General features: G+C 38.7%; 2 protein-coding genes and 1 non-coding gene across 4 annotated transcripts; 1 reads left to right on the forward strand and 2 right to left on the reverse strand.

Annotated features, from left to right (window-relative positions):
• Positions 1 to 8,788: 8,788 nt before the first annotated feature.
• LOC125080099 (olfactory receptor 51E2) lies at positions 8,789 to 24,628 on the reverse strand. Of its 2 annotated transcripts, XM_047693947.1 has the most exons (3): positions 24,506 to 24,623; positions 12,812 to 12,996; positions 8,789 to 10,341 (listed from the first exon to the last, which is right to left on the reverse strand). In XM_047693947.1, the coding sequence occupies exon 3, from the start codon at positions 10,291 to 10,293 to the stop codon at positions 9,322 to 9,324; it is 972 nt and encodes a 323-aa protein (XP_047549903.1). In that variant the 5' UTR covers positions 10,294 to 10,341; positions 12,812 to 12,996; positions 24,506 to 24,623; the 3' UTR covers positions 8,789 to 9,321. The 2 variants fall into 2 exon arrangements, with proteins under 2 accessions (XP_047549903.1, XP_047549904.1); XM_047693948.1 differs by lacking the exon at positions 12,812 to 12,996 and having other exon boundaries at positions 24,506 to 24,628.
• On the reverse strand, positions 17,053 to 24,570 carry LOC125080100 (olfactory receptor 51F2-like). The gene is made up of 2 exons (XM_047693949.1): positions 24,506 to 24,570; positions 17,053 to 18,317 (listed from the first exon to the last, which is right to left on the reverse strand). The coding sequence occupies exon 2, from the start codon at positions 18,314 to 18,316 to the stop codon at positions 17,372 to 17,374; it is 945 nt and encodes a 314-aa protein (XP_047549905.1). The 5' UTR covers position 18,317; positions 24,506 to 24,570; the 3' UTR covers positions 17,053 to 17,371.
• Positions 21,884 to 21,990, forward strand: LOC125080200 (U6 spliceosomal RNA). The gene has a single exon (XR_007121237.1). It is a non-coding gene; the product is annotated as a U6 spliceosomal RNA (small nuclear RNA).
• Positions 24,629 to 26,072: the final 1,444 nt, after the last annotated feature.

Genomic DNA, 26,072 nt, shown 5'->3' on the forward strand with positions numbered 1-26,072 from the left:
AGACATGGGGCTTGATCCCAGGACCCTGGGGTCATGATCTGAGCCAAAGGCAGAGGCTTTAACCCACTGAGCCACCCAGGTGCCCTGAGCTCCTTTATGTTTATAATTAACTGTTTTATGTATCAGGGTACTCCCATTTGGGTGTATAACTATTTACAATTGTTTTGCCTTCTTGATAGACTTTCTATCCTGAAGAAGAGGTCCTCTAGTGCCCTGCAGTATAATGTCCCCTGTTGGGATACTTCTATGAGTGTTTCCATTGTGCACTGCATGTGCTCTGCTCTTGTGTCCTGGCCCATCTATCCTTTAGGCCAGTCATCTGCAGAGGTTCTCTTTGTCTGTTGTGGGCAATGTTTGGTTCCTGGCCTGAATGTGGTGCATTTTAACTGTGAGTTCTTGTCTGTTTGTGAAATCATACCTGTTGCCCCACCCACAGAAACCATAGCTCTGAAAAACCCACTTTTTGGAAGATAAGGTGTGAGTAGGGATTTGGGAAGGTCTTGTGAGGAAAGTGGTCCTCATTCTGGGACTGAGGCAAGCATGACTGGGAGGAGTGGTTCTGCTGGAGTAAGCAAGCGTTGAGTGTCAGCACTGTGCTGGTTCCCACTGGTGGCTAGTGCTTATGCTGAGGGGCATGGGAGGGAAAGGGTGCTGACCAGTTCTCAAGGGGTCTCCCCTTGATTGTTGTCTCTCTTGGATATGCACTGAGAAGAGCAAATAACCTTCCCACTGTGTGCCCTAGGCACTCTTCAGATCATTGTTTCCATGCTGTATGTCTGTGGGTTGTTTGTCTCCTCTCTAAGAATACCCCCAGCGCCCTCCAGTCTCTTACCAAGACAAACACACTGGCCTTTAAAACTCCACATTTTAAGACCCACTGGTTGTAGGAACTCATGAAATGTAGCCGCTTTCTCGCTTTCTAAGCCAGCTGCTATGGGGATTCATTTTCCTTATGTGCTCCTCTCTGTGCTAGTCTCTCGCCCTTCTCTGTGACTGTGGCTCCCCTAGCCATGATCTGTTTCTCTCCCAAACCATGTCTCTGCACTTCCTACCTTCTTCAGTGTTGCCTCTTCTCCAGCTTTAGTTGTGAAGTTTGTTCTGCTAGCCTTCAGGTCAATTCCTGCAGTATTCAGAATGATTTGATAGTTACCTAGTTGTGTTAGTGGGATGAGGTGCATTTAGGGCCCTCCTACTCCAACACCATCTTCCAACCTTGTCAACTCTTTAAGATTTTCTTTTTTGGCTTTTTATTTTGAGATGTTTGTAGATTCACATGCAGTTATAATATTTAATATAGAGATCCCATATACCCTTCACCCAATTTTTCCAAGGGTAGCATCTAGCAAAACAGTAGTGCAGTATCAAAATAAAGATATTGACATCGCTACAGAGAAGATACAGAACACTTCCAGTGCCACAAGGATCCCTCATGCTGTCCTTTTATAGCCCCATCCACTCTTCTCCCTCCCATCCCCCGTTTAGCCTCTGACAATCACTAATGTGTTCTATTTAGGAATGTCATATAAATGAAATCATACAATATGTAATCTTTTTTTTTTTTAACCCCACTGCATCATTATCTGGAGATGTAGCCAGCTTATTCTGTGTGTGAAGAGTTCATTTCTGTAAGTGCTGAGTAGTATTTACAGGGCCTTGTTGTACCAGTTTGTTTAACCATTCTCCTGTTGAAGAACATCTGTGTTTCCAGTTTTGGGCTATTATGCATAAAGCTGCTATAAACATTTGCGTGAAAACTTTTGGTGAACATAACTTTTCATTTCTCTGGGATGAATGCCCAGGAGTACAAATGCTCAGCCATATGTTAGTTGCATGTTTAGTATTTTTAGAAACTGCCAAAATATTTTCTAGAGTGGCTGGCTATACCGTTTTACATTTCAACCAGCAGTGTATGAGAGATCCAGTTTCCCCACATCCTTGCCAGCATTTGATGTTTTCACCTTAAAAAAAAAAAAAAAAAAAAGAACAAGCAAGCTATTCTGATAGATGTATAGTGATATTTCACTGTAGTTTTAATTTTTATTTCCTCCTAGCTAATAACTTTGAATTTTTCCGTGTTCATTTGCATCTGTTTCTTTTTCCACGAAATGTCTTTCCATGTCTTTTGCCTATTTCTAATTAGGCTTTTTTCTAGTTGAGTTTTCAGAGTATTTTATCTGTTCTAGATACCAGGCCTTTCTTAGATATATAATTTGCAAATATATTCTCCCACTCTATTGTTTTTTTTTTGTTGTTGTTGTTTCTTTGTCCTCTTAACTGAGTCTTTGACTCAGAAACAGTTTTTAGTTTTAATAAATCTTCGTCAATTTTTCCTTAGAGGAATCACACTTTTGGTGTTAAGGCTAAGAATACTTTGCCCTCTATCCTGAAGATTTTCTCCTAAATTTTTCTAAAAGTTTTAGATTTATGCTTACATTAATTTTTATTTTTTACATTCAAGTCAGTGGTCAATTTTGAGTTAGTTTACATATGCATTGAGGTACAATTAACAGATAAATTTGTAATATATTTAAAGGCTATAGTGTGATGATTTCGTAACCATATACATTGTGAAAGGATTCCCACCTTTGAGTTAATTAACACATCCATCTTCTCACATACTTACTTTACTTTTCTTTCTTTTTTTTTCTGAGAACATTTAAGTTTTACTCTCTCATCAAATTTTAATTAACCAATACAGTATTATCAACTATAGTCACCATGTTATACTTCGATCCTCAAAATTCATTCTTCTTATAACTGAAAGTCTGTATTCTTTTACCATATTCTTTTTCCATATTTCCCCATCCACAGCCTCTGGCAACAGCCATTCTACTTTCTGTTCCTATGAATTTGACTTGTGGTCTTCTTGATTACACATATAAGTGGTACTCTGCAGTGTTTATCTTTATCTCGAATATTTCGTGTAGCATCTTGCCCATCATATTCCTCCATCTTGTTGCAAATGGCAGGATTTCCTTCTTTTTTAAGGCTAAATATTCCATCCTTTTCTTGTTTCCATATCTTAGCTATAGGGGTTAATACCTGCAATGAATATGGGAGTACAGGTATTTCCTTGAGATGATGATTTCATTTCCTTTGGGTATATATTCAGACAGAAGTGAAATTGCTTAATCTTATATGGCAGTCCTGTTTTCAATTTACTGAGTAACCTTCATTTAGTTTTTCATAGTGACTGTACCAATTTACATTCCCACCAAAAATGTACAAGTGTTCCCTTTTATCTACATCCTTGTCAACACTTGTTATCTCTTGTTTTTTGAATATTATCTGATGTTCACTGTAATACCCACTATTGTTTATTTTGTATTATTTTCACCTTTTATAGGGCCCAGAATATTATAAATGATTCTTGAATATTTAACTTTGAATGATATAAAAATGGAAGTTGGGCATGAATTTTGGCCTAGGCTGGGAGAATTTGTGGTGATCAGCATTGGAAAGAATCTCAGATATGTGATGCTGGGAATCTCTGGTTGTAAATATATATTGACAGTGAATCTTTTCTTCTAATAACAAAACAAAACAAAACAAAAAAAGCTTAGGGGAATGTCTGTCCCCAGAAACAAACAAATTTATGTTCTGTCCTTATTTTTTGTCAATCCTGTCTGGAGTAAATGATTTGCTGCTCAGAGAGGGTCAAATGAAATTACTGGGGATGGGAGCTGTCCTGCTTATCGGGCAACCTCAGACTCTGTCTCTCAAGGGGAATTGGCTACCTAAACAAGTGCCCTCCACTGACCAGGCCAACATAAACATGACTGGGAACAGGGCAGTGTTTTTATGATCCTCAGTCCCTGGAGATCCTTGTTCACTGGGAAAGACACTCTTACTTCAGTGAGCATTTGCTTAAGACCCAGAGGCCTCTCACAGCATGCACTGCTTGGGACCACCTCTATGAGTTGACTCACCTCCCCAAGTTCCCAGAGGGCGTCCTCTTGGAAGCCTCTCCAGATCAATGGGAACCAGAAAGCAAATACTCTCCCAGGACTGTGGTCCATGTGAACCAGGAATAAGCAATGGCCAGAACGCCCGCTTTAGTTTGCCACTTTCTAGAATGCAATCGCATTTTCCTGGGACAATTTTTAAAACTATGGCCTTCTGTTGTTTTTCTTCCTTTTTTGTGTAAGATCAGTCATTTCAATCCCATTTGAATCCCAGTTGAATCTTACTTCCCCCATTCACCACACTTAGTCCTGGTATAGGTGAGAGAGAGAGAAAACTCCAAGCTTCCAGGCTAATGATTAGATGAGTATTTAAGAAAAATCAGTGGTTTGTTTGCCACAGGCAGAAACTCACATCTCTATTTCCTCAATATCACTGTGAGGCAGGGATTATCACCTGCTACTCCCTCTATGGTAATAATGAGTATTTAGTGAGTTCCTACTATGTACTAAATTCTGTGCTAAGGATTATGTGTGGTTTGTTGCACATAATTTTCATAAAACCCTGAGGGGTAGCTACTGTTATCATCCCTAATAAACAGATGAGGAAAACAAGCCTCACAGAGGGTGAATTGACTTGATGAGTCAGAACTGTTTGCTTTTTCTATTGGATTGAGCTGCCTTTTATAGAGAGTTTGTGAATATTTTCTGGGGTGGAAAATCCCCATCTTTGTGGAGCAGTTTTGAGATTTGGAAGGGCCTTAATGGAAGAATCAGGGGTAGGAGATCAAGTTGATAAATACTATATTTGGGCAAATAGCAGGTGTGGCCTCAGGGAAGAGGCTTGACTTTCATATGTGAGGCAGAAGGCTGTGTCCAAGAGTCCCTGCAGGGTTCCAGGTTTGTAGGCCCTCTGGAATTGTTTAAGGCTTCTCAGTGTTCAGAGCACATAATATTCAAAATAGGTTGGAATTTAGAGATCATCTAATTTAATCACTATGTTTTATAGAGTTAATTCAGAGAGATTATGTTTATTAGACAAGGTCACCCACCTAGAGGCAGAATAGGAACTATAGTTCAGAGCTCATAAATCCCATACTAGGGCTCTTTCCCTCCCTTAATAAGGAGATTAAATAGGATCTCAAAGACTAAATATAATCCCTAAATATAATCCCAAAGTACCCATAGGTACTTTTATAAAAGGGCGTTTTCTTTAACCCAGTATATTCAAAATATAATCATTTCAAATTTTTTAAAGTTTATTTATTTATTTAGAGTTTGAGCTGGGAGAGGAACAGAGTGGGGTGGAGAAGGAAGGGGGAAGAATCTTAAGCAGACTCAGCACTGAGTCCTGAGCCCAACATGGGGCTCTATCTCACGGCCCTGAGATCACGACCTGAGCTGAAATTGAGTAAGATGCTTAATTGACTGAGCCACCAGCCTTTCCTTAGCATGTTCTTGATAAAAAAAAAAAATCCGATAATGATAGTGAAAATTTCACCTTTTTCCTTTGGTGATTTTTTATTGTTGTAAAATAAATATAACATAAAATTTGCCATTCTAATAATTTTCAAATGTGCAATTTAGTAGCATTAAGTTGTACATTGTTGTGCAATCCACCACTATCCATGTCTAAAACTTCCTAATCAGTCCAAATTGATACTATGTACTCATTAAATAACACCTTATCCTCCCCTCCCCAGCCCCTGGTAACCTCTATTCTACTCTCTATCTCTGTGAATTTGCCTGTCCTACATATTTCGTATAAATGGAATCACACAATATTTGTTCTTTTGTGGGTAGCTTGTTTTACTTAGCATAATATTCTCAGGGTTTATCTATATTGTCAAATGTGTCTCAATTTTATTCCTTTTTATGTGAATAATATTCCATTGTATATATTTACCGTCTTTTGTTTATCTATTTCTCTGTTGATGAACGCTTGGGTCATTTCCACTTTTTTGGCTATTATGAATATAGTGTTGCTATGAATATTGGCAAACAAGTCTTTGAAATACTTTTTAAAAAATATTCTCTTTATTTGGCAGGGGCAGGCGGAGGAACAGAGCGGGAAGGAGAGGGACAAGTAGACTCTGCTCTGGGCTTGATCCCAGGACCCTGACATCATGACCTGAGCTGAAACTGAGTCTGACGCTTAACCAATCTAGCCACCTAGGTGTCCCTGAAATACTTTTAAAAAATGAAAATTTTATTTAGCTTAGCACAAGTCAGTCAGAGAAAGACAAATATCATATGATTTCACTCATATGTGGAATTTAAGAAACAAAATAAATGATCAAAGGAAAAGAGAAGGGAGAGACAAGCCAAGAAACAGACTTTTAACCAAAGAGAACAAACTGATGGTTACCAGAGGAGAGGTGGTGGGGGGATGGGTGAAACAGGTAATGGGTATTAAGGAATGTACTTGTGATGAGCATTGGATGTTGTATGGAAGTGTTGAAACACTATTGTATACTTGAAACTGACATAACAGTATGTTAACTAATTGGAATTAAAATGAAACTTTAAAAAATGAAAGCAGTGTTTAATAGAAAAAAAAATGAAAATCTTAGGGCAGAGGGAAGGGTGGGGGAGATGGGAAAAATATGAGCAAGTTGGGCTGCACTGGAATACTGTGAGAGACTTGAAAGCAAAACATACAAGCTTTATTAAATTGTCAACCTGGCCATGCTCTTAAGCATGTGGAGGTAGGCAGGAGGGCACGATTTAGTACCCTCCTGAGTAATGCATAGGAAGATAGAAGACGATGGAGGTGGTAGGGAGAGACATAATGAGGTTTAATCTAATAAAATGAGGTCCTAACATCATTATTTGGGGTGAGTCCTGATAGCTGAATCTCTACTTTTACAGACTACGGGCATCTCTTTGTTTCTTTAGGGAAGTTACCCATTTCCTCCATCTTCTCTCTTTCTCTCAGTCTAGTCTATCTGCATTGATGAGCTGCATGACTTTGGAGGCCACTTTATTAATCACAATTAGATATTCGCAGATATATATACTAGGAGGGCCCTTCTTCAGAAGAGAGGTTAAGTGTCTGAGGTTTCCTTCCCCTAAGAAAGAACCCACAGGTTGGAGTCTCCCCCATGGTTTATCCACCCAAGTCCCCCATACAAGATTTGTTCAGAGAAGCTATTAAGGGAACCCAATGATTGTAGTCAGATTTCAGCTTCTCATGAGATCTGAGTTCAACAATACAATGGAAATATCCCGGGGTGCTTGGGTGGCTCAGTTGTTAAGCATCTGCCTTCAGCTCAGGTCATGATCCCAGGGTCCTGGGATAGAGCTTTCCTTGCTCTGAGGGAAGCTTGCTTCTCCCTCTCCCACTCCCGCTGCTTGTGTTCCCTCTCTCGCTGTTTCTCTCTCTGTCAAATGAATAAATAAAATTTTTTAAAAAATAGGAAATATCCCACCTTGATACATTCAGCATCTTTACAGTTGTACAAGCAGTAGGGAACCTCCTGTATCTTCAAATCTGAGTTTATAGGATTCTATAAAAATAAAAGCAGTAGGCATAACAGAAAAATTTAAAATAAAATTTTATTATATCTTCTACCTAAGTTAAAACCCAGACATTCAAAATGTTTGCCAGGTACAAAAAATACTTTAAAAAGGGAGATATGATTGAGAAGATGTAAGAGATAAAAAGACAAAAATATTTTCCTTAATCTGGAAAGAAACAGACTGTGGAATGTGAAATGTGGCTATAAAACATGAACAGTTCTCTGGATTTGATGCTCATGAGGGCAGGGTTATCTCTCAACACAAATATAGTCATTCATTTTATAAGTCACACAGCAGAGAGCAGACAGAATTTGCACAGGTCCAGGAAATAAATGGCAGATGTTAACAGGAAGCAATATAACATGAAAATTAAATGACTGTATTTGGTTATCAAATTCAATTTCAAATCTTGGCACAGCACTCACAAACTGTACAGCTTAGTTATCTTGTTAATGAAAGCCTCCTTTCTCTCACTTGTAATGGGGGTCAAAATGGTATCTACTCCAAAAAGTTGTCATGAAGATCAGATAAAACCTCTGAAGTACTTAGCATAGTGCCTAAAACATGGTAAGCACTCAAGACCTGTTCATTGGCATTATTGTGTAGGGCTTAGATAAATTCCCAGATAATGCATAGTAAACCAGCAGTGAGATCTGTGACAAGCTTTGTTTTATGTAAATTATCACTTTCATTTTCTTCATTTGGAAAGTTAGATGTCAGTTAATTAAGACCTCCATAAAAAAGAAATTTAAAAAGTAAAACATAAGTGAGTCACTATTAATTTGAGCACATTTCCTTCAAGGCAAGGCATTGGTGCTTTTCAAGTTAATTTCAATATGTATCCTTATTGTTTATTTTTAATAGTATATGCATTTTTCATTTTATAGCAGATTATTTAAAGGTTACACAATATTACTTTTATATAGATTATTCCACATAATATTCCATTAAATAAATGGGCCATACTTGAGTTTACTATTTCTTACTTTTATGTATTATATTCTAGTATTTTAAATATGATTTCTTTAAATAATTGTGTAATCAATATATTTTATGAGAAACCTGATTTCTGCATTTAGGAATATTTTTTTAGGATAGATTTCCAAAAGTGAGAATATAGCATTAAAGCATAGAACTTTAAAAAAAATTCTTGCTACAATGTGGGGGGTTTGGGGCATAAGGAAGGAATAAATGAAACAAGATGGGATCGGGAGGGAGACAAACCATAAGAGACTCTTAATCTCACAAAACAAACTGAGGGTTGCTGAGGGGGAGGTGTGTAGGGAGAGGGTGGTTGGGTTATGGACACTGGGGAAGGTATGTGCTATGGTGAGTGCTGTGAAATGTGTAAGCCTAATGATTCACAAACCTGTACCCTTGGGGCTAATAATACATTATATGTTAATAAAAAATTAAAAAATTAAAAAAAATTCTTGCTACATATGTCAATCATACCATCACCTTTGATGGTCATGCATTTATATTTCAACATTGTGAATTTTCATTAATAAAAACTGTGAATTTAATAGATAAAAATGCCATCTAGTTGTTGATTTAATATATTATTTCTCAGATTATTAGTCAGGTAGAATAATTTTTTCCCTGTTAAAAAGCCAGTTGTATTTTTTGTCACTCTTCTTTATGTTTCTTTACTACATATTGGAACATTGGTGGATTTTCTAATTTTGACTTTTGGTACAGTAACATTATCAATAACATCAATAACATTTTGAAAGAAATCACGGTAGCCTCCAAACTTTCACCGCAAGCAGAGGCAGAATTTGGAGACCACAGTAGAGAAAATCATTGATACGCTTATAGATAACTAGAATTAAGCTAGCTTTAGGAAATCCTTATGTCAAGCCATTAAAGATAAGGGAAAGTAGAGTGGTAATGATCACCTTCTTCCCACATCCTGAGGGTCCTTGTCGTGGCTGATCTTGAACATAGCTAGCACACGAGTTCTGATCTGTTTGGTCTTGGCACCGTAGATGATGGGATTGATCACAGGAGGCAGGAGTAGATAAACATCACCCATGAGAACATGCACAATGGGATCAAGGCTGTTTCCAAAACGGTGTACCACTGAGAGGCCAATGAGAGGAACATAGAAAGCTAATACCACACCGATGTGTGACACACAGGTTCCAAAAGCCTTGGCCCGCTCTGACTTGGAAGGCAGTTGTAGAACCGTTCGTATAATCAGAAAATAGGACAAGGAGATGAACAGAACATCCACGCCCATAACCAACAGTATGGCAGTAAGACCATAGATCACATTGGGCAACGTGTCTGCATAGGCCAACTTCATCATATCCTGGTGGACACAATAGGAGTGAGAGAGCACATTGGAGTGGCAGAAGGCCAGCCGCTTGATGAGCAGAGGCAGTGGGATAAAGAAGAGGGATCCACGGACAACAGCCACCATGCCAATCTGGGCTGTTACTGTATTGTTGAGCACTGCTGCATGGCGCAGTGGGTGGCAGATGGCTATATAACGGTCAAAGGCCATGGCCAGCAGGATAGTGGACTCAATAGCTGAGAGAGCATGAATAAAAAACATCTGGGTAATGCAGGCATCAAAAGTAATCTCCCGGGAATCAAACCAGAAGAGGGCGAGGATCTTGGGCATGGTGGATGTTGACAAGGCCAGGTCAATTGCTGCCAGCATGCAGAGAAAGAGGTACATGGGAGCGTGAAGGCTGCGCTCTGTCCTTACGATGAAGACCACGATGCAATTTCCAAACACTGCCATGACATACATTGAAAGCAGGGGAAAGCCGATCCAAAAATGGGCTTCTTCTAATCCTGGGATACCAATAAGTACAAAGGTGGTATGTGTGAAGTTGCAGGAACTCATAGCTGGCATCGAGAAGGGGCGCTGGAGAGGGTGAGGTCACCCTGGCAACCTGCTAGCCTGCTAGGACATGGAGCACAATCAGAGGCCAACCCTGGAAACCTGGAAACTGAATGCACCTTAGCTCTCCCTCTCCTACTCTTCCCTCTCACTCTTCCAAGCCCTTTAGGCTCTTTCATAAGCTCTGAAGCCCTCTTCCAAGGGGAAAATGATAGCTCAAACTCATTTATCAATTGCTCCTCTCCAGGTCCATTTACATTAAATTTTTTTTTAGATTTATTTATTTACTTGTTTATTTGAGAGAGAGAGAGAGAGAGCAAAAGAGAGAGCACAAGTGGAAGGAGGAGGGGAGGGAGAGGGATAAGCAGACTCTGCTGAGTGTGGAACCCAATGTGGAGTCTGATCCCAGGACCCCAAGGTCATTACCTGAGCTGAAACCAAGAGTGGAATGCCCAACTGACTGAGGCACTCAGGCATGTCCCATTTACATTTAAAAAAACGGAATCTAGGGAGAACAATGTTTATCCCAAAATGTATCCTTTCCAAATTCTTTTGGACTCCTGCTGGCCCACACTTTCACAACCCGGATATTGGGTGGTCCTTTCCTCAGACAGGTGTTAACAGGTACCCTATTGAGAACCCTTTTCAGGTATGTTCTTTTTTTTTCTTCCCTCAATTATTCATTCATTTTATAAGCATCTACTTATATGACCTACTATGTACAAGGCTACTTGCTAGATGCCCATGATACAGGGATGAAAGACACATCTTTTGCTCTTCAGATACCCTGCCTATGGTGGAAGATAGACAAGTAACCCAATCATTAGAGTTTGGGGGTGAGTGTTAGCCTAAGGTGTGCATTTAATGCATAGGATGGGGAGAGGCATGATCAGAGGAGACTTCCTGACAAAGATAATCCTTTTGATCAGCCTTCAAACATGAGTAGGAATTAGACAGAGAAGGGAATAATGGGTATATGAAGCCAGTGGGGAGAGGGACTTTTTTTTCCTTCAAATTTTCAGGATTCTGGGTTCCCAGGTCTAAGGTCAGCAAGGGGAAAAAGAAACACAAAAATGACAATTTTTAAAAGATGAGAAAAAAACCTAAGGGGGGGAAAAAACCAAGTCTGGAAACTCCTTTGGGGTCATCAAATGAAAGGGAGTACCTCTCTCCAGTGACTTATCTGGAGATGAAGGTGCTGGTAGGATATGTGGCCTCCATCAGATCCTAGCTGTCTGGACTTGTCCCTTGTGAAGGCTCTTCTCTCTGTTCCTGGCTGATGTGTCTCTCTGCACCTGAAAGTGACCTCCAGGCCACACTCTTGCCCTAGGGAAAACTTGGGTTGAGCCTTGATACTCCTAGAGGTTTGTCTTTCCTGGAACTTCTGCCAACAAGCCATTCATGGTAGGGTAAGTTTTTTGTTTTTGGAAGCCCAGCATTGCCTTGCCCCTGCCCTGCCACCCAAACACTAGGATTTGATCTCATCAAACACTTTCCCTGCTAGGCTCCTAAGGTACCCTCTTCTTTAGAGCTAATTGTCTCTAAAGAGCTAAGGGCTTGGCTTCAAGAAGAAGGACCTCTGAATCTTGGGAATAAACTCTATAGGTATAATAAACTCTATAGGTATCTTCATCAATGATAGTTGGGTAAACCTGTTCATCTCTCCAGGATTCTTCATCACTCCTAATCTGGGTCTTTACTGCAACTGGGAGATGCTCTTTAGGGGAGAGGGTTTGGAGAACAGCGGTCTTAAAATATAGTGTGATGAAATAGGAACTAAAAAGTTTAACTTGGATGATCCCCATCATGGATAAGCAAAGAAGATTCAAATCCAAGATCCAAAGATCACAGAATTCATACCTCTGACCACTATTTGCACTTCTCCTTATCCTCAGATCTTATGTAAAGACATAATAGCTACTCTCCTTGACAAATGTGAGATATCAAATATGGGCCCACACTGCTATCAGAGAATGAGAAGCCTTTGTAATAGGCAGATAATTGTATCCTTAAATGAGATAAAAGCTTATATCTTGTATCCACGCAACCATCTATGCATCTACCATTGGTAGTTTAGGGAGAGAGATTCAGAAATCTAAACAATTCAGGTTGAAAATCTGGGTAATGCTAAGGAAATTTCCCCAGAAGGAGGCCAGCTCACTAGACCTCTGTGGGGCCCACAATGAAGGAAAAGGCATGGAGGGATTGCAGGGGGAGCACAGTAATGTATTTCCCCTTTCCCTAAGCCTCTTGCCCATGCGACTGTGTGAGTACCTACAGATACATGGGTCTTTATTGGCCACAGAGTTGGATCCTTTCCTGACTCCTCTTTCTGCAGGGCATCTTTTCTGCTTTTCTAGTAGCAGTCTAAGGCTTTGGGCCATTATATTGTCTCCCCAGTTACCTACCCAGAATACCACATATTTCTCTCCCATGTTGTCTGGCTTTCTGGCCAAAGTGACCCTTGGCTAGATCCAATTTTAGCTTCTCTTTGAGTCTGGATGTGGCTTCTGCATTCATTATTACTTGCCTTTCTGTTCTGTCTGCTAGTGCTGTGGGATATTTCTTCTCAGCCCATGAAGATGCATTTGGGACACAAGGGTTTCTTCTTCCTGATATGAGACAGCTGTGGGGTCCTCGTGATCTCCTAAGATGGTAGGAGTTTGGCCTTCTCAGTCCTGTGTGAGGGTGCACTCACTTGAAAACCAGGCAATCCTAGGAGAGAGCAGGTGGAGCTGGCTTACTCTTTCAAGTGCAGGTCTATTTATAATGCTGCCTAGGAGGCCCATGGGAATAGGCTGCGGGAGTACGTACTGAGGTCTCTGGGGCTTGGCGGGCAGGGGACAGTATCTCCATATTCACTTGTGTGTCAGTCCCATAAGCTTCCCACTTTTTCTGTCTGGTGTGTGTGTTGTGGGGGGTGATCAAGAAGGGGGCATTGCCACTGCCTCTGCCATCATTCCCACACTTACACATACAGGGATCTTGACAATCTATCCCCATTCTTCCAAATAACTCAAACTCTCCCAGGTAGCAATAGTGGTTAGAGATTTTCCTCAATAACCACTCTCCTAGACAAGACAGGCAACAGGGGTGTATAGTTATGTCCCTGGGCTCTAGGAATTCACATCCTCTTTAAAAACCAAGATGGGTACACAAAACCAGTAATTCCTATAACTCAGGATAAGGGCATGCACTTCAGTTTTTCATTCTCAGCTCTTCTCTTAGTTGATGAAATAGACCTTGAGATAGGGAAGTCACTCTCTTGCACCTGTGTTACAGATAAGAAATGAATGAGATGAAGGCTCTTTGCCTTGGTCACAGAGTTTTTAGTGATATTGGTTGGAGAACTAGGTATTCTGATTATTTATTCATCCCCATTTAACAAATATTTATCAGGGGCTTGCAATGTAACAAGATATGCAATTTTTTGAAACCCACCCTTATAGATTATATATCCTGATGAGAGGGACACACCGTTCATGGTTAATATGAGAAACTAAATAGTTTCTCCTTATGACTACCTAAGGAGAAAAAATAAAGGGAAGAAGAGAACAGGTAAATACTGGGATGGGCAGTTGAAATTTTAATTTGAAGTTGGCAGGGAATGCCCCATATAATGGAGACATTTGAGGAGAACCCTGGAGGGAGTAAGAAATATATCCATGAAATCTCTGAGGAAGACCATCCAAAGAAGAAAGACAATAACTGCAAGGTTTCTGAGAAGAGAGTGTATCTAGGGGTTTAAAATAATAAGGAGGCTGGTGTGTCTGGGCAGAGAGAATAAAGGGAAGAAAAATAAATAGATAGAGATAGATAAAACAGAATTGGATCGTATAGGGCTTTATAGGACTTTTTACAGGGCAGTTAAAGTTTTTAACTTGGAGTCTGAATAAAGGTAGCTACAACAGCAGCCGTGCATTTACTACTGTCCCAGCTTTCAGGAAAGTCTTCAATTCACTGTGAACATGTCAATTTTGAGTAGAGTGATATTTGCTCTGCAAATCACCCATTCCCAAATGTTCAAAGTACCCACTCCCTAGTGAGAAAAGCTTACAAGTTTCCAGGGTCATTGGATAGAGGGGCCATCCATAGGTTAGTGTGTATGTAAGGGGTGGTGAAGTAGAAGAGAAACATCTGTAGAAGTAGTATGAACATCTTGGCTGTCTGGTTCTTTAGACTGAAGTTCCTTCTCATTCTGATTTTTAGGACTTTGTGTACCCCATCATTTTTCTCTAAGTTTCTTTCTTCCCCCCCACAAAAAGACAAATATATAGCCTATAAATATACATCTTCTGAACTTTTTCACTTCTTTCCAATAGTGAATGAATGAGTCATAGTCCCTGGTCTTAGAAAGTGGGCACAGAATCTGTGATAAAAAAACAGTTACGAGAGAGTCTGAAAAGGGATGTCCTAAGAAAGAACCACAAGGTACTGCAGAAGCACCTGGAAAGGACACCAGACAGGGTGTCATGATGTCATGATGTCCCTGAGACATCAGGGAATGTCTCCAAGAGTTACTTCTTTTCTAAGTCAGGAGAAGGGAAATAGTGAGGGTGGTATAGAGGGAGGTAACAGCTTGTGCAAAGGCTTTTGATTGATCCAGAGCAGTCACAGTTAAGAAATGCAAGTGGTTCATTGTGCCTGGAGCACTGAACAGAGGGCAAACAATGAAGCTTGAGAGGTAAATAGAGCCAGCTACTATTAGTAGCTAGTAGTAACATGGTTACTATTATTTTATTATGTGGCAGACCCTGGTTTGGGGTCTGGAAGACACCATGAATGAAAAAAATTCTTATTCTTAAAGACCTTACCTGGTAATGGGGAAACTAGAGAAGAAATAAATAGGTATGTAATATTTTGGTGGGTAAAGGGAGTGCCAGATATTAAACATAAGATAGGTAAGGAAGCGAGTAATTGCAGACAGGAATCAAGGGAGAGGTGGTGGTTGTTTTTAATGTAGGAAGGTAACACTTAGGCAGAGACCTGCATGAAGTGAGGCAGGAAACCACAAGGGTGTCTGGGGGAAGAACATTCCAAGTAGGGAGGACAGAAAGTGTGAAGTTTGGTGTTGAAACATGTATGGTGATACTAAGGAAATATTTGGAGGTAGTACAGGTATAGTAGAATGAATAAAGGGGAGAGTAGTAGGAGATGAAGTTGAGATGGTAGAAGGGAGTTAAATCATACAGATTCTCATGAACTATTATAATGACTGTGAATTTTCCTTGGGTAAGACAGGGGGCCACAGGACATGTTGAATGGAAGAAGTGGCATGATCTATTTTATGTATTAAAATAATCACTCTAACTACCATGAGGAAAGTAAAGCAAAAGTGGATGAAGGAAGATCTACCAGGAGACTATTATGATGGCTGGGCACATGGTGGTATTAGTAGAAGTAGTAGAAAGCAGTTATATTCCAGGTATCAATATTTGGAATACTGAAAGAAAGAGTCATCGGCCTATTTTGCCAATAGGTTGGATGTGGAGTAGGAGTGTCAGACAGGTATCAGTAATAACTCCAAAAACTCTATCTCAGCCACATGAAAAATAGAGTTTTTAAGTTAGGGAAGACATGGTTGATGTGAACATTAAGATATGTTTTTGGACATGATGAGTCTGAGATGGATTATTAAACATTCAAGTAGGAGTACTGATACATAGGATGTGAGTCGGGACTATAAATATCAGTGTGGGATTTGCCAGCATGTAGATGGGATTTGAAGCCATGATGCTGGATGAGATAACCAAAAATGGGAATATAATAAAGAATAAACAGGTCTGAGAACAAAATCCTAGAACATTCCAACATACAAAGATCATGGAAATGAAGACCAACAATAATGGAGACTGAAAATGTTACTGTCAAGCTTACTTATTCTCTTACTGAGAATTTTGACACCATCTGGTTATTAAATAGTACTTAATTGTCACTTAATAAATTTCCTGAATATCAATGACTAATCCTTCCTTGCTGGATCTCATACCCCCTATAGAGCCCATCTTTATGGAGTGATACCAATGCATCATTGAAATATGTACTTTAAATATTTGAGAATTAATGGCCATTCCTACTTGCTGGATTAAGCCATTATGTGAAGCAAATGCCACAAATTAAACATTTCCAAGTAAATGACACAAATTGAAATTCATTTACAATTCTTAGTCATTTTTGAGTTTCTGCTGAGGCAGAAAGTTGATGGAAGGCAGAGAAAAGTTCTGGAATATGTTTACTTAGGAAAGAACATAAAGTAGAAATATATTTGTATTTTTCAGGTTTGAAAATTCTGTTTTGGATTTTTTCTCCATAATATGGTTGAAAATTTCTAGAGGATAGAGTTGTGAGGTTTTTTGTTTGTTTGTTTGTTTGTTTGTTTCTTTTGCTTCTTTATGTCCCCTAGTACAAATTACATGGACTCATATATATGTATACATACAAATTATATACATATATACTTATATATAGTTTATATTATAGGTAGCAACATAGTTTATATTATAGGTAGCAACATAGCAACATAAACAAAGTTAAGAGAGTTGGGGGACCATGGAGTCAGTTTGCATGCACGTGAAATACGGTTCTGTTGTTTATGAGCTGTTTAAGCAAGAAACAACATTTTTGTGCCTCAATTTTCTCATTGATCAAAGAACTAACTACCTTTTAATGTTGTTTCAGATGTGTGTTAATAAATGCAAAAAACACTAAGAACCATGACTAGTCAAAGGAAATAATAAATGTTAGTAAAAATTATTATTGCAGTTAGAAAAATACTGCCTATTTCTCATAAAGATATGGCTTTCTCATAATGTGTGATACCAACTGCTCTAAAGTAGACAAAGTCAGAAAATTCAGTTTGTTGGCAGGATAAACAACAGTTGAGAACAAACAGTGATGGATGGGAGAAATGATAGACTTAAGGCTTCACACTGCTCATTCCTTCTATTCTTATGTCTCTGTCTCCTCATCTGTAAAATAAAGGGTCAAGTGAGCTGATGTTCTAAATATATTCCAGCTTTAATTTTAAGTTTTTGTTTCATGATCACCAGTTTTGTTTTTAAATTGATAGTGTCAGGCCATCTCTAGAATTCTATGTGTTTTTGGAATGGATAATTTTTATCACAGCTCTGTGTATTTGTTTGGTCTTCACACTGTAGATGATGGGGTTCATTACAGGAGGGATCAGGAGGTAAGTGTTAACAATCATTGTATGAACATAGGCTGGGGCTTGTTTCCCAAATCTGTGAACAAAGGACAGACTGATCAATGGAAAGTAGAAAATAACAACAGCCCCAATATGGGAGATACATGTGCTGAAGGCTTTCTTCCTCTCTTCTGGGGATGCAATGCTGAGGACGGTCTTAATAATCAAAATGTAAGAGAGGAGGATGAAGATTGAATCCACACCAGCAGTAGAGATCATGGCAGTCAGTCCAACTGCATTGTTGATCCTGGTGTCTGTGCATGAGAGCTTCATCACATCAGGGTGGAAGCAGTAGGAGTGGTGGAGCACGTGGCTGCGGCAGAAGGACAGTCTTTTAAGAAGTGCAACCATTGGTGTCAGCATTAGTGTCCCTCTGATGACAATTGCCACTCCAATTTGAGCTATTCTGGAATCAGTTAAAATGGTGGCATACCTGAGTGGATTAGAGATGGCCACAAAATGATCAAAGGCCATGGCCAACAGCACTGAGGATTCCATGACAGTGAAGAGTTTAATAAAGAACATCTGTGACAAGCAGGCATTAAAGCTGATCTCCCTGGCATCGAACCAGAATATACCCAACATGGTGACCAGGGTGGATATGGACAGGCCGAGGTCAGTGGTGGACAGCATGGAGAGGAAATAATACATGGGTTTGTGGGGGCTGGACTGGGTGACAATGGCAAAGAGGATCAGGCTGTTTCCTGAGAGGGCGGTTATGTAGAGAAAGCAGAAGGGAATGGAGATCCAGATGTGGAAGGCTTCCAGCCCAGGAACACCAGTTAGGAGGAAAATGATGGAAGTAGATGTGGTATTCCAGAAGTTTGACATGCTAGATTATAAACACAGAGTTCCAAGATGAAACTCTGGAACAACAACAATACTGTATTTTTTGTATTAATATAATTACAAATAATTTTATTCAACCAAAAACTAACCAAAGATGAATATTTATATACTCTGTAAAAATGAATTGTTCATTGAAATTGATAAAGGAGTATAAGATTTCAACTGCTGTGGTAGGTACCATTCTTTTTCTTATATATACCTCGGTCCATTATTTTTCTTTCCTGGGACACTTTGCTAGTAGCTATGTTCATATTATGCTTTCCTTCCACTTCTCTAGCCAGAGATGACTGGATGAAGGAAAGTCACTTTACTCAAGACTGGTCAATTATATTTCATCCTTTCTGGATTTTCAAATTGTGATTAAGAGGTAGCAGGCTAGTTTGTCCATATAGTTAGCATCAGAGGAAAGTAGACTGGGACTGTGGAGCAGCGATATTATATCAGCCTTAAGTGTAGAAAGCAGAGAAGCTTATAGACAATTTGGGAAGCCAGAAAATATTGAGAAAGAGATACTTATGATACAAAGTACCACCTATGAAATGCTAATACATGGCTTGGGCACCCAGTGCAGTCATGTGCAGATGTCTACAGTATCTAGCCTTGAAAGTGACACCTGCAGTGTGGCATCTGGTGTCTCATTTGGGAAGTGGAGTTAGAACACACATGCCTACCACCTTAGGGATAGAGGCCTCTGCCCCCCACCCAATCTGTGATATAGCATGCTGCTTTGTTCAGATAGAGTTTTCTCTTGAACTGCCTGAAGACTAGTTGTTCTCCATTTTGTTAAGATATACTTCTCAGGAGATATCTAATAGAATTTTACTGTTTTGCTTTGGAGGGGAAGATATACCTTTACTGTGAACGTTATATTTGGTTTTTCATTCAGTACAGACTTGCAGGCTATATAGGTGGGTATGTATGAGTTGGAAGAGAAAGTCTTGGGAAAGCAGACATTAGGGCTGTGACTGGAGAGGGATCAGTCGGTAACGTAACTCTTCCTCTGGAGAACCTAAGTGTTTTCCAGACCACTCAAGTTCACCCAGATAAAGTACCTCAAGGATTCCCTAAAGAAATCTTAGTTTAAAAATTTGGGAAATTTTTAATTGAAATCAGTGAAAAATTAGAGGAAAAAGGAGTCCTAGGCTGTACAAATTGACCCAATAATTAAACTATAACTTTAGACTTTATAATTTAGAGTCATGAGAGTGTCCTCAGGGAACCAATGAAATTTCTGTTAATAGTGTACAATTAAACCTCCTAATGGGAATAAGAATTGGCAGAAAAGAAACATTCATTAATAAAGGGAATGTTTTCTTTTTGGCACTGTTTCTGATGAGTGTTTATTGAGTATCATGAATACAACTGACATGCTGCTGAAATGACTTGGATACAGACTTGCTCAACTGGCATGCATTTCAGTTAACTGTGAAAGTCTGAAAGTTAACAAGTTTAACAGGTTTGATGTTTAACAAGTTCTCTTAGCACTTTTCATAAATATTTTGATTTTTGAAAACATTTTTAGTAATTACAGTTTTAAAAAAATACATAGTGATCAGAAAGGCAAATTAAACTCTACTTAATAAATGAATAGTACTTATGATAATTAAAAAAATGGGTTCACCTCTCATGTTCCACAAGTCTTTGACCTGTTTATTTACCTGTTTATTTTATTTATTTACCTGTTATTTTTACCTGTTTATTTTATTTTTCTGTTTATTCCAGAACCTAGGTCTCAGCTTTTGAGGTTAACAACTTCCTAGGGTCCTTGGGAGCTAGAGTAATTATGAAAAAGGGAACAGTTCAATAGTGTGTAAAAGGCTTGGGGTATCTGGAGAAGTCTTCTTAGGAAAATCAGTGCTTGAAAGATTGCTATGTTTTGTGTAAATAGAAATGAAGTATTCCAAGGCTATTAGAACAGCATATGTGAAAGTGTTGAGCCAGAATGAATTCTTAAAGAGGTTAGAATCAAGTGAGGGAGAAAGAATAGTACTGTTTATAATAACTTCAGCATCTAGTGTACAGTGGTGAATGATAAAAAAGGGTTATGGGGGAGCAGAGTGTTTCCACAGGTGTTACTTATGTTTGGCTATCATGGAGATTTTCACAATGCTTATCACTATGGCATGCAATGATTGAGTTGTAACTTTGTTATAGAGTGCTAGGAAATTTTATAAGAGATTTTTTTTTTAATTACTATTGGAACAAATTATCTTTCATCCTAATTTCTTCCTGGTTCCTTTACATTATTTTGGTAATTCAGACAATGTGTAATTCATTACACATTTTCATTCTTGTCAGTTTTTTCCCTCCCCATTTTGTTGAGGAATCAGAAGAAAAACACAGTAGGCTGAACTGATCTGAGCTGAGTCTGGCAGAAGAGAACTCCATCAAATTCCTTTCTTTCCATTGCTCTACAACTGTGTCTTCCTGTACCCTCTCCTTATCCATGCTGGGTGCAGACACAGAAGATTCCTTATTCCTTTTTATAGCCAATAACTCCATCTAAGCTCTTGATCAGCCATCATCAACACTTAGTTCATTTCAGTATCAAACTGGGAGCTCACTGGATATTTTGTCAGCCCTAAGGATATGAGGCAAATAAAATGGCAGTGATTTGGTGCCTGAGAAAACCAGAGAGGTTGTTAACGCCTCATCTTTTTAAGGCTGAAAACCTTATCTTTAATTAGAGCCCAGGGACGTCTATGAAAATGAAAACTTACCAGTTTGGAGCACGTACTACATGCCAGGCACCCTGCACATAAGAGGAATCAGAGTCAAAGAAATACCACTAGCTGTAGAGTGCATCAGGTAGAGTATTTCTAAGTGATAAAATAGAATAGTGTGGAGTGCAGGTTCTGAGTGTGTGTATACATGAATGTGTCTGTGTGTGTTAAGAGGAATTAGCTCCAAGACCTCTTAACTAAGTAGATGAATTAGAACTGTGTAATGTTTTGATAGGTAGATGTGAATTTACAAGAATGCAAAGCAGGAAAAGGGTGTTCTTGACATAGATAACAACATGGGCAGAAACTGAATGAAATAACAGGGTGTGTTGGACAACTACAAGAGAATTAAAATGCTGGAGGCTTAAGTATGATGCTGGGTGATGTGGGAGATGAGTAAGCGAAACCAGCAGGCCAGGCCATGAGCATTTTCATTCCACAGAAAGGAGAGGGAACGTCAATTTTAGTTGCAGAGCTAGGCATTTCCAAATATTTTATGAATAACTAAACAAATCAGTTTTCATTTCTTCTCCCTTAACTCTGACAAAATTCCTTTCCTTCTTTAGTATCTTAGATAATACCAGTGGCTCCTTTTCTGGAGCTTCAGTTCTCAAGTTATACCCCAAACCATTAAGGAATGCTCCTTACACATTTATATAGATGTTTTCAATATGACATTAAGTTCAACTATGATAGATTGACCATCTTTCTTCACCGGCTCCTGTGCTTCGCTAGTAAGGGAAATAAGAGACAAACCCTATTTTTCCCTCAATTTTCTGCCTTACCTTTTATAATGACAAAAAAATATTATTTAAAGGACAGTCGGGTGCTCGCTTCGGCAGCACATATACTAAAATTGGAACGATACAGAGAAGATTAGCATGGCCCCTGCGCAAGGATGACACGCAAATTCGTGAAGCGTTCCATATTTTTTACTGTTATGCTGAAAAAATAAAAAAAATTAAAAAAAAAAAAAAAAAAAAAATAAAGGACAGTCGGCCTGTGATTATTATTCCTTCACCTTCAGTAATAATCTGGGTTCTTTGTCTAATGACTCTCGGGAAATTCTCCAACTTGTCACTGATGACTTTCTAAACACCAAATCCAAAAGTTTATCTTCAGATTTGTTTTCCTCTCTCTCATCTCAAATTTTTGCTGTTTTAGGCACCTTTTTTTTTGTCTTTTCTTTAGGTACTTTCTCCTTCATTAGCTTCAGTGATAGTTATTCTGTGTGTGTTGGTTTTTTTTTTTTTAATTTCTTTATCGAACAGTGTTTTTGGTCTGTCTTTCCGGTTGTGGTATTCTTTAAGAGTCTTTTTCTTTCAAGAAGCCCCTGTTTTTTTTTTTTTTTTTTTTTTTTTTGTCTCCGGTATACTCTACTTGGGATATCTTGGTTTTTCCCACGGCTTTAAATCTTTAAATAGCACTTATATTCAGATGACACGCAAATCTGAAATCTAATTATAGAGTCTTCTGAGTTCTATATTTCAAAAGTTAACAGGATCTTTGAAGCAACGGCAAAAATGTCTGGGCTGAAACTTGAAAGCAGTCGTGAATCCTGGAACTAGAGTGAGGTGATAAAACAGGCAATTTGGAAAACTAATGGACAGCAGTTTGGAGAGCAGGTCAAAGCTCTCTGCTTAGTGACAGTGAACAAAAGTGAATAAGCTACTTTATCTACCCATGAGGCATACTCCCTCCTTATAATCCCTCAGACACCTCCACCTCAATATGGGCCAAACGGAACTCATTCCTTCCCCCATTTCAAACCTGGCTCTCTCTCCTATGTCTCGTTTGTCAGTAAATGACATCAAACTAACAAATCATCTCATCAGAGTTACTGCCCTCACATACACACACGTTCACACACTCTTCTCCCTCTCTTTCATCCTCTACATGCAAATGTTCATTAAACACTTGCAAATCAACATATTGATTTTACTTCTAAAATGTCAAAAACTGGAGAATCCAGAGGTTTCTATTTGAGGGCCAAGTAATAGCAATGTGATTCATAGTGGGCGCTTGAAGTTGTACTTCATTGCGCTTTCCTTAATTGAACGAACTTACCTGTTCCTAACATCTTTATTAGGGGGCTAATAGATTTATCAAGGGGAGGTATTAAAATTCCTTGAAACTACTCTATGCTGTCATCACCCTGGAATCTGTTCAGTCTGTCCTCTCCAATCCTGGTACAACTTTCCTTTTCTTCTGTAAAATATAAGCTACAGTCTCCTAATTAATTTTCCTGTCCCCCCAGATCACAGTGATGCTCTTCTTTCACTGCACTATTATGAGCTATGGCTTCTATGTCTTTAACTCCTGAACAGATGATAGAGCTCTGTCAGTATTGTCCAAGCCATTGCTAATGGCATCACTATAGTGTGTGACTGATCTGTGTTCAGATCCTCACTCAGACACTAATGAGTTTTGAGACTATTTGTAACAATAATAAAAAAATATTACTCATAACAACAGCTACCATTCATTATTGGAATTTGTTCTGTGAACATTACAGTGCTACAGAATGTTGAGAAACATTCTCTTAATTCTTATTACAACATCATTTGGCAAGTATTACTAAATTCACTTTGATTCCCCTTTGCTGGTAACCGAGTATGACAGAGGTTATGAAACATGTTCAGAATCACACACAGCTAGTGAATGTCAGAATTGGGATTTTAAACCTAATTTTTTAAAAAATTTTGCTCCCAAAACTATGGTTTCATGTATCAGTAGTGTAAACTTTCTTTGATGCACTTTCTTCATCTAAAAGGTAGACTATTTCATGCTCCTAATAGAGTGCCTGGCATGCAGTAAGTGTTCAATTTTTTTTTTAATTTTTAGTAAGAATAATTGGACTTAGGAATGATTCCTTCAGCTCCTGACAGCCTTTTTTGTTTTTTCAAGCACCAAACCACTATAATAACTTATATAGCACCCTGATTAAGTCATTTGCTTAACAAACCACAAACTATTTTTAATTTTTTGAGGAATCTCCACACTGTTTTCCAAAGTGGCTGTACCAGCTTGCATTCCCAGAGGGGGAGGCAAACCAAGAGAGACTGTGGACTCTGAGAAACAAATTGAAGGTTTTAGCACGGAGGAGGTGGGGGGATGGGTGAGCCTGGTGGTGGGTATTAAGGAGGGCATGTATTCATGGAGCACTGGGTGTGGTGCAAAAGCAATCTTGGAACACTGAAAGAATAAGATAAAATTAAAAAACGAAACAAAACAAACCACAAACTGCAACCCACACGGGGCAGAAAAATGACCTTTTGCTGCAGGTTTCCTGAGAATAAATAATTCTATAAATTCTGCTGTCCATCTCAGCTCACCATCTGACTATCTCATCTAATTCTGAACATTGTGAGGAAATTCTTCCTGTGGATAAAAACGTTCAGCTCACCTAGAGTCAAGTCTTTTCTTTGAACAAAACAGTTTTACTTACAGAATTTGTACTTGTCCCTCCCGGGCTGACTCAGAAGGCTGAGGAGACTTGATTCCAGGGGAGGACAGAGCTTATGAGGAGACTTGTTGCAGCCTGAGTGGAGACAGGCACAGAACTGAGAGGTCCATTTCTGGTGGTGGTGTCACTCACTGTGTCTCCAGGGGTATGGTGGTTCCCAGAAGACTTCTTTTGCCTTTTACAGTCTTTGTCTGTTCCATTACGCAACTACTTAGTGTGGTCATGTGCTTTATAGGCTGATGTAATTTTTTTTTGTCCTTGGGCCCTTTTATTGGAGTGGGTTTTTTTGCAAAAACAATTTTAAGACATAATTCACATATCATAAAATTCACCCATTTAAAATGTACAATTCAATAGTTTTTAGTAAATTTACCAAGTTATACATGCATCATCATGGTCTACCTTTAGAAAATTTTTATTACTGCAAAAAGAAATCCCATGCCCATGAGCAGTCACTCTGAAGAGAATTTTTAAAAATGAAATATTATACTAAATTGCTAAAGGGAATATCATCTGGTGAGTGTAAATCACTTTCCACTCGGTAACTCGTTAGCATCTATTACTATTCATGGTAGTCCTGTTTCATTAGCCTACCTCTGCTTTTTAGCAACCTGTCCTTTATAACTAGGAAAAAACACAATTTACTCATCTATATATATATATAGTCTCATCTATATATATATATATATATATATATATATATATATACATCGTCCAGTAAAATATTGCATAAGACTATCCTGTATTCTAAACATCATGCTAAGTGCTGGAGATTAAGAAAGGGGTTGGTGGGGATTCAACACTGTTCTTACTGTCCATGGTCTCTTAGTTTAGTATAGAAACACACTTAACTGATAATTACCAATACTGATAATTAGTGATAGTGTCTTCTTAGAGGCATGAACCAAATACATTTTTATTTACTTTTTCATAACTTAATCTATATTCTATTTTGAATCCCAGCACACTAACTGGAAGGAAACTGACAAAAATAATTGGGATTCCCCGACTTGTGTTTAAATGTTGCAGATCTTACAATGTACCAAGAACTTAGACTTTGTGGGTAATGGATCTGGCTGGTGATGCAATCTGAAAAGAGGTGACAATTGCTCTCTCTAGTCTTTAGTAAATAGAGTATCCACAGATTGCTGTAGACTGTCCATCTTTTCTACTTATGGTTCCTTTAGATCCTTAGATGTTCCCACCATTTCTGGACCACTCTAGAACATGTGAGTCTTGAAGTCTACCCTTGATTTCTGTCTCTTACACTCTGCATATAAGCCCGCAGATACTAATATCTTTTTTTTTTAATTTTTTATTTCTTTTCAGCGTAACAGTATACTATACCTGGAGTGTATCACCCTTCATCACCTCCAAAAGTGCCTTCTTTTTCTTAAGCACCATTATCTCTCACTTGGGTAATTTCAATAGTTTCCTAACTATTCTCCCTGCTTCCATCCTTATCTCTCCCTACCACCCAGTCTGTTTCACCACAGAAAATATCTTGGCCTGAAATACTTTATTCTTTACAATGTAACAACAAACTTTA

The sequence above is a fragment of the Lutra lutra genome, chromosome 10 (genome assembly GCF_902655055.1).
Source record: "Lutra lutra chromosome 10, mLutLut1.2, whole genome shotgun sequence".
Taxonomy (NCBI): Eukaryota; Metazoa; Chordata; class Mammalia; order Carnivora; family Mustelidae; genus Lutra; species Lutra lutra.

What these genes read in the sequence shown, in the direction of transcription:
- LOC125080100 (XM_047693949.1), bottom strand. Translation starts at nt 18,316, where the DNA reads ATGTCAAACTTCTGGAATACCACATCTACTTCCATCATTTTCCTCCTA.
- LOC125080099 (XM_047693948.1), bottom strand. Translation starts at nt 10,293, where the DNA reads ATGCCAGCTATGAGTTCCTGCAACTTCACACATACCACCTTTGTACTT.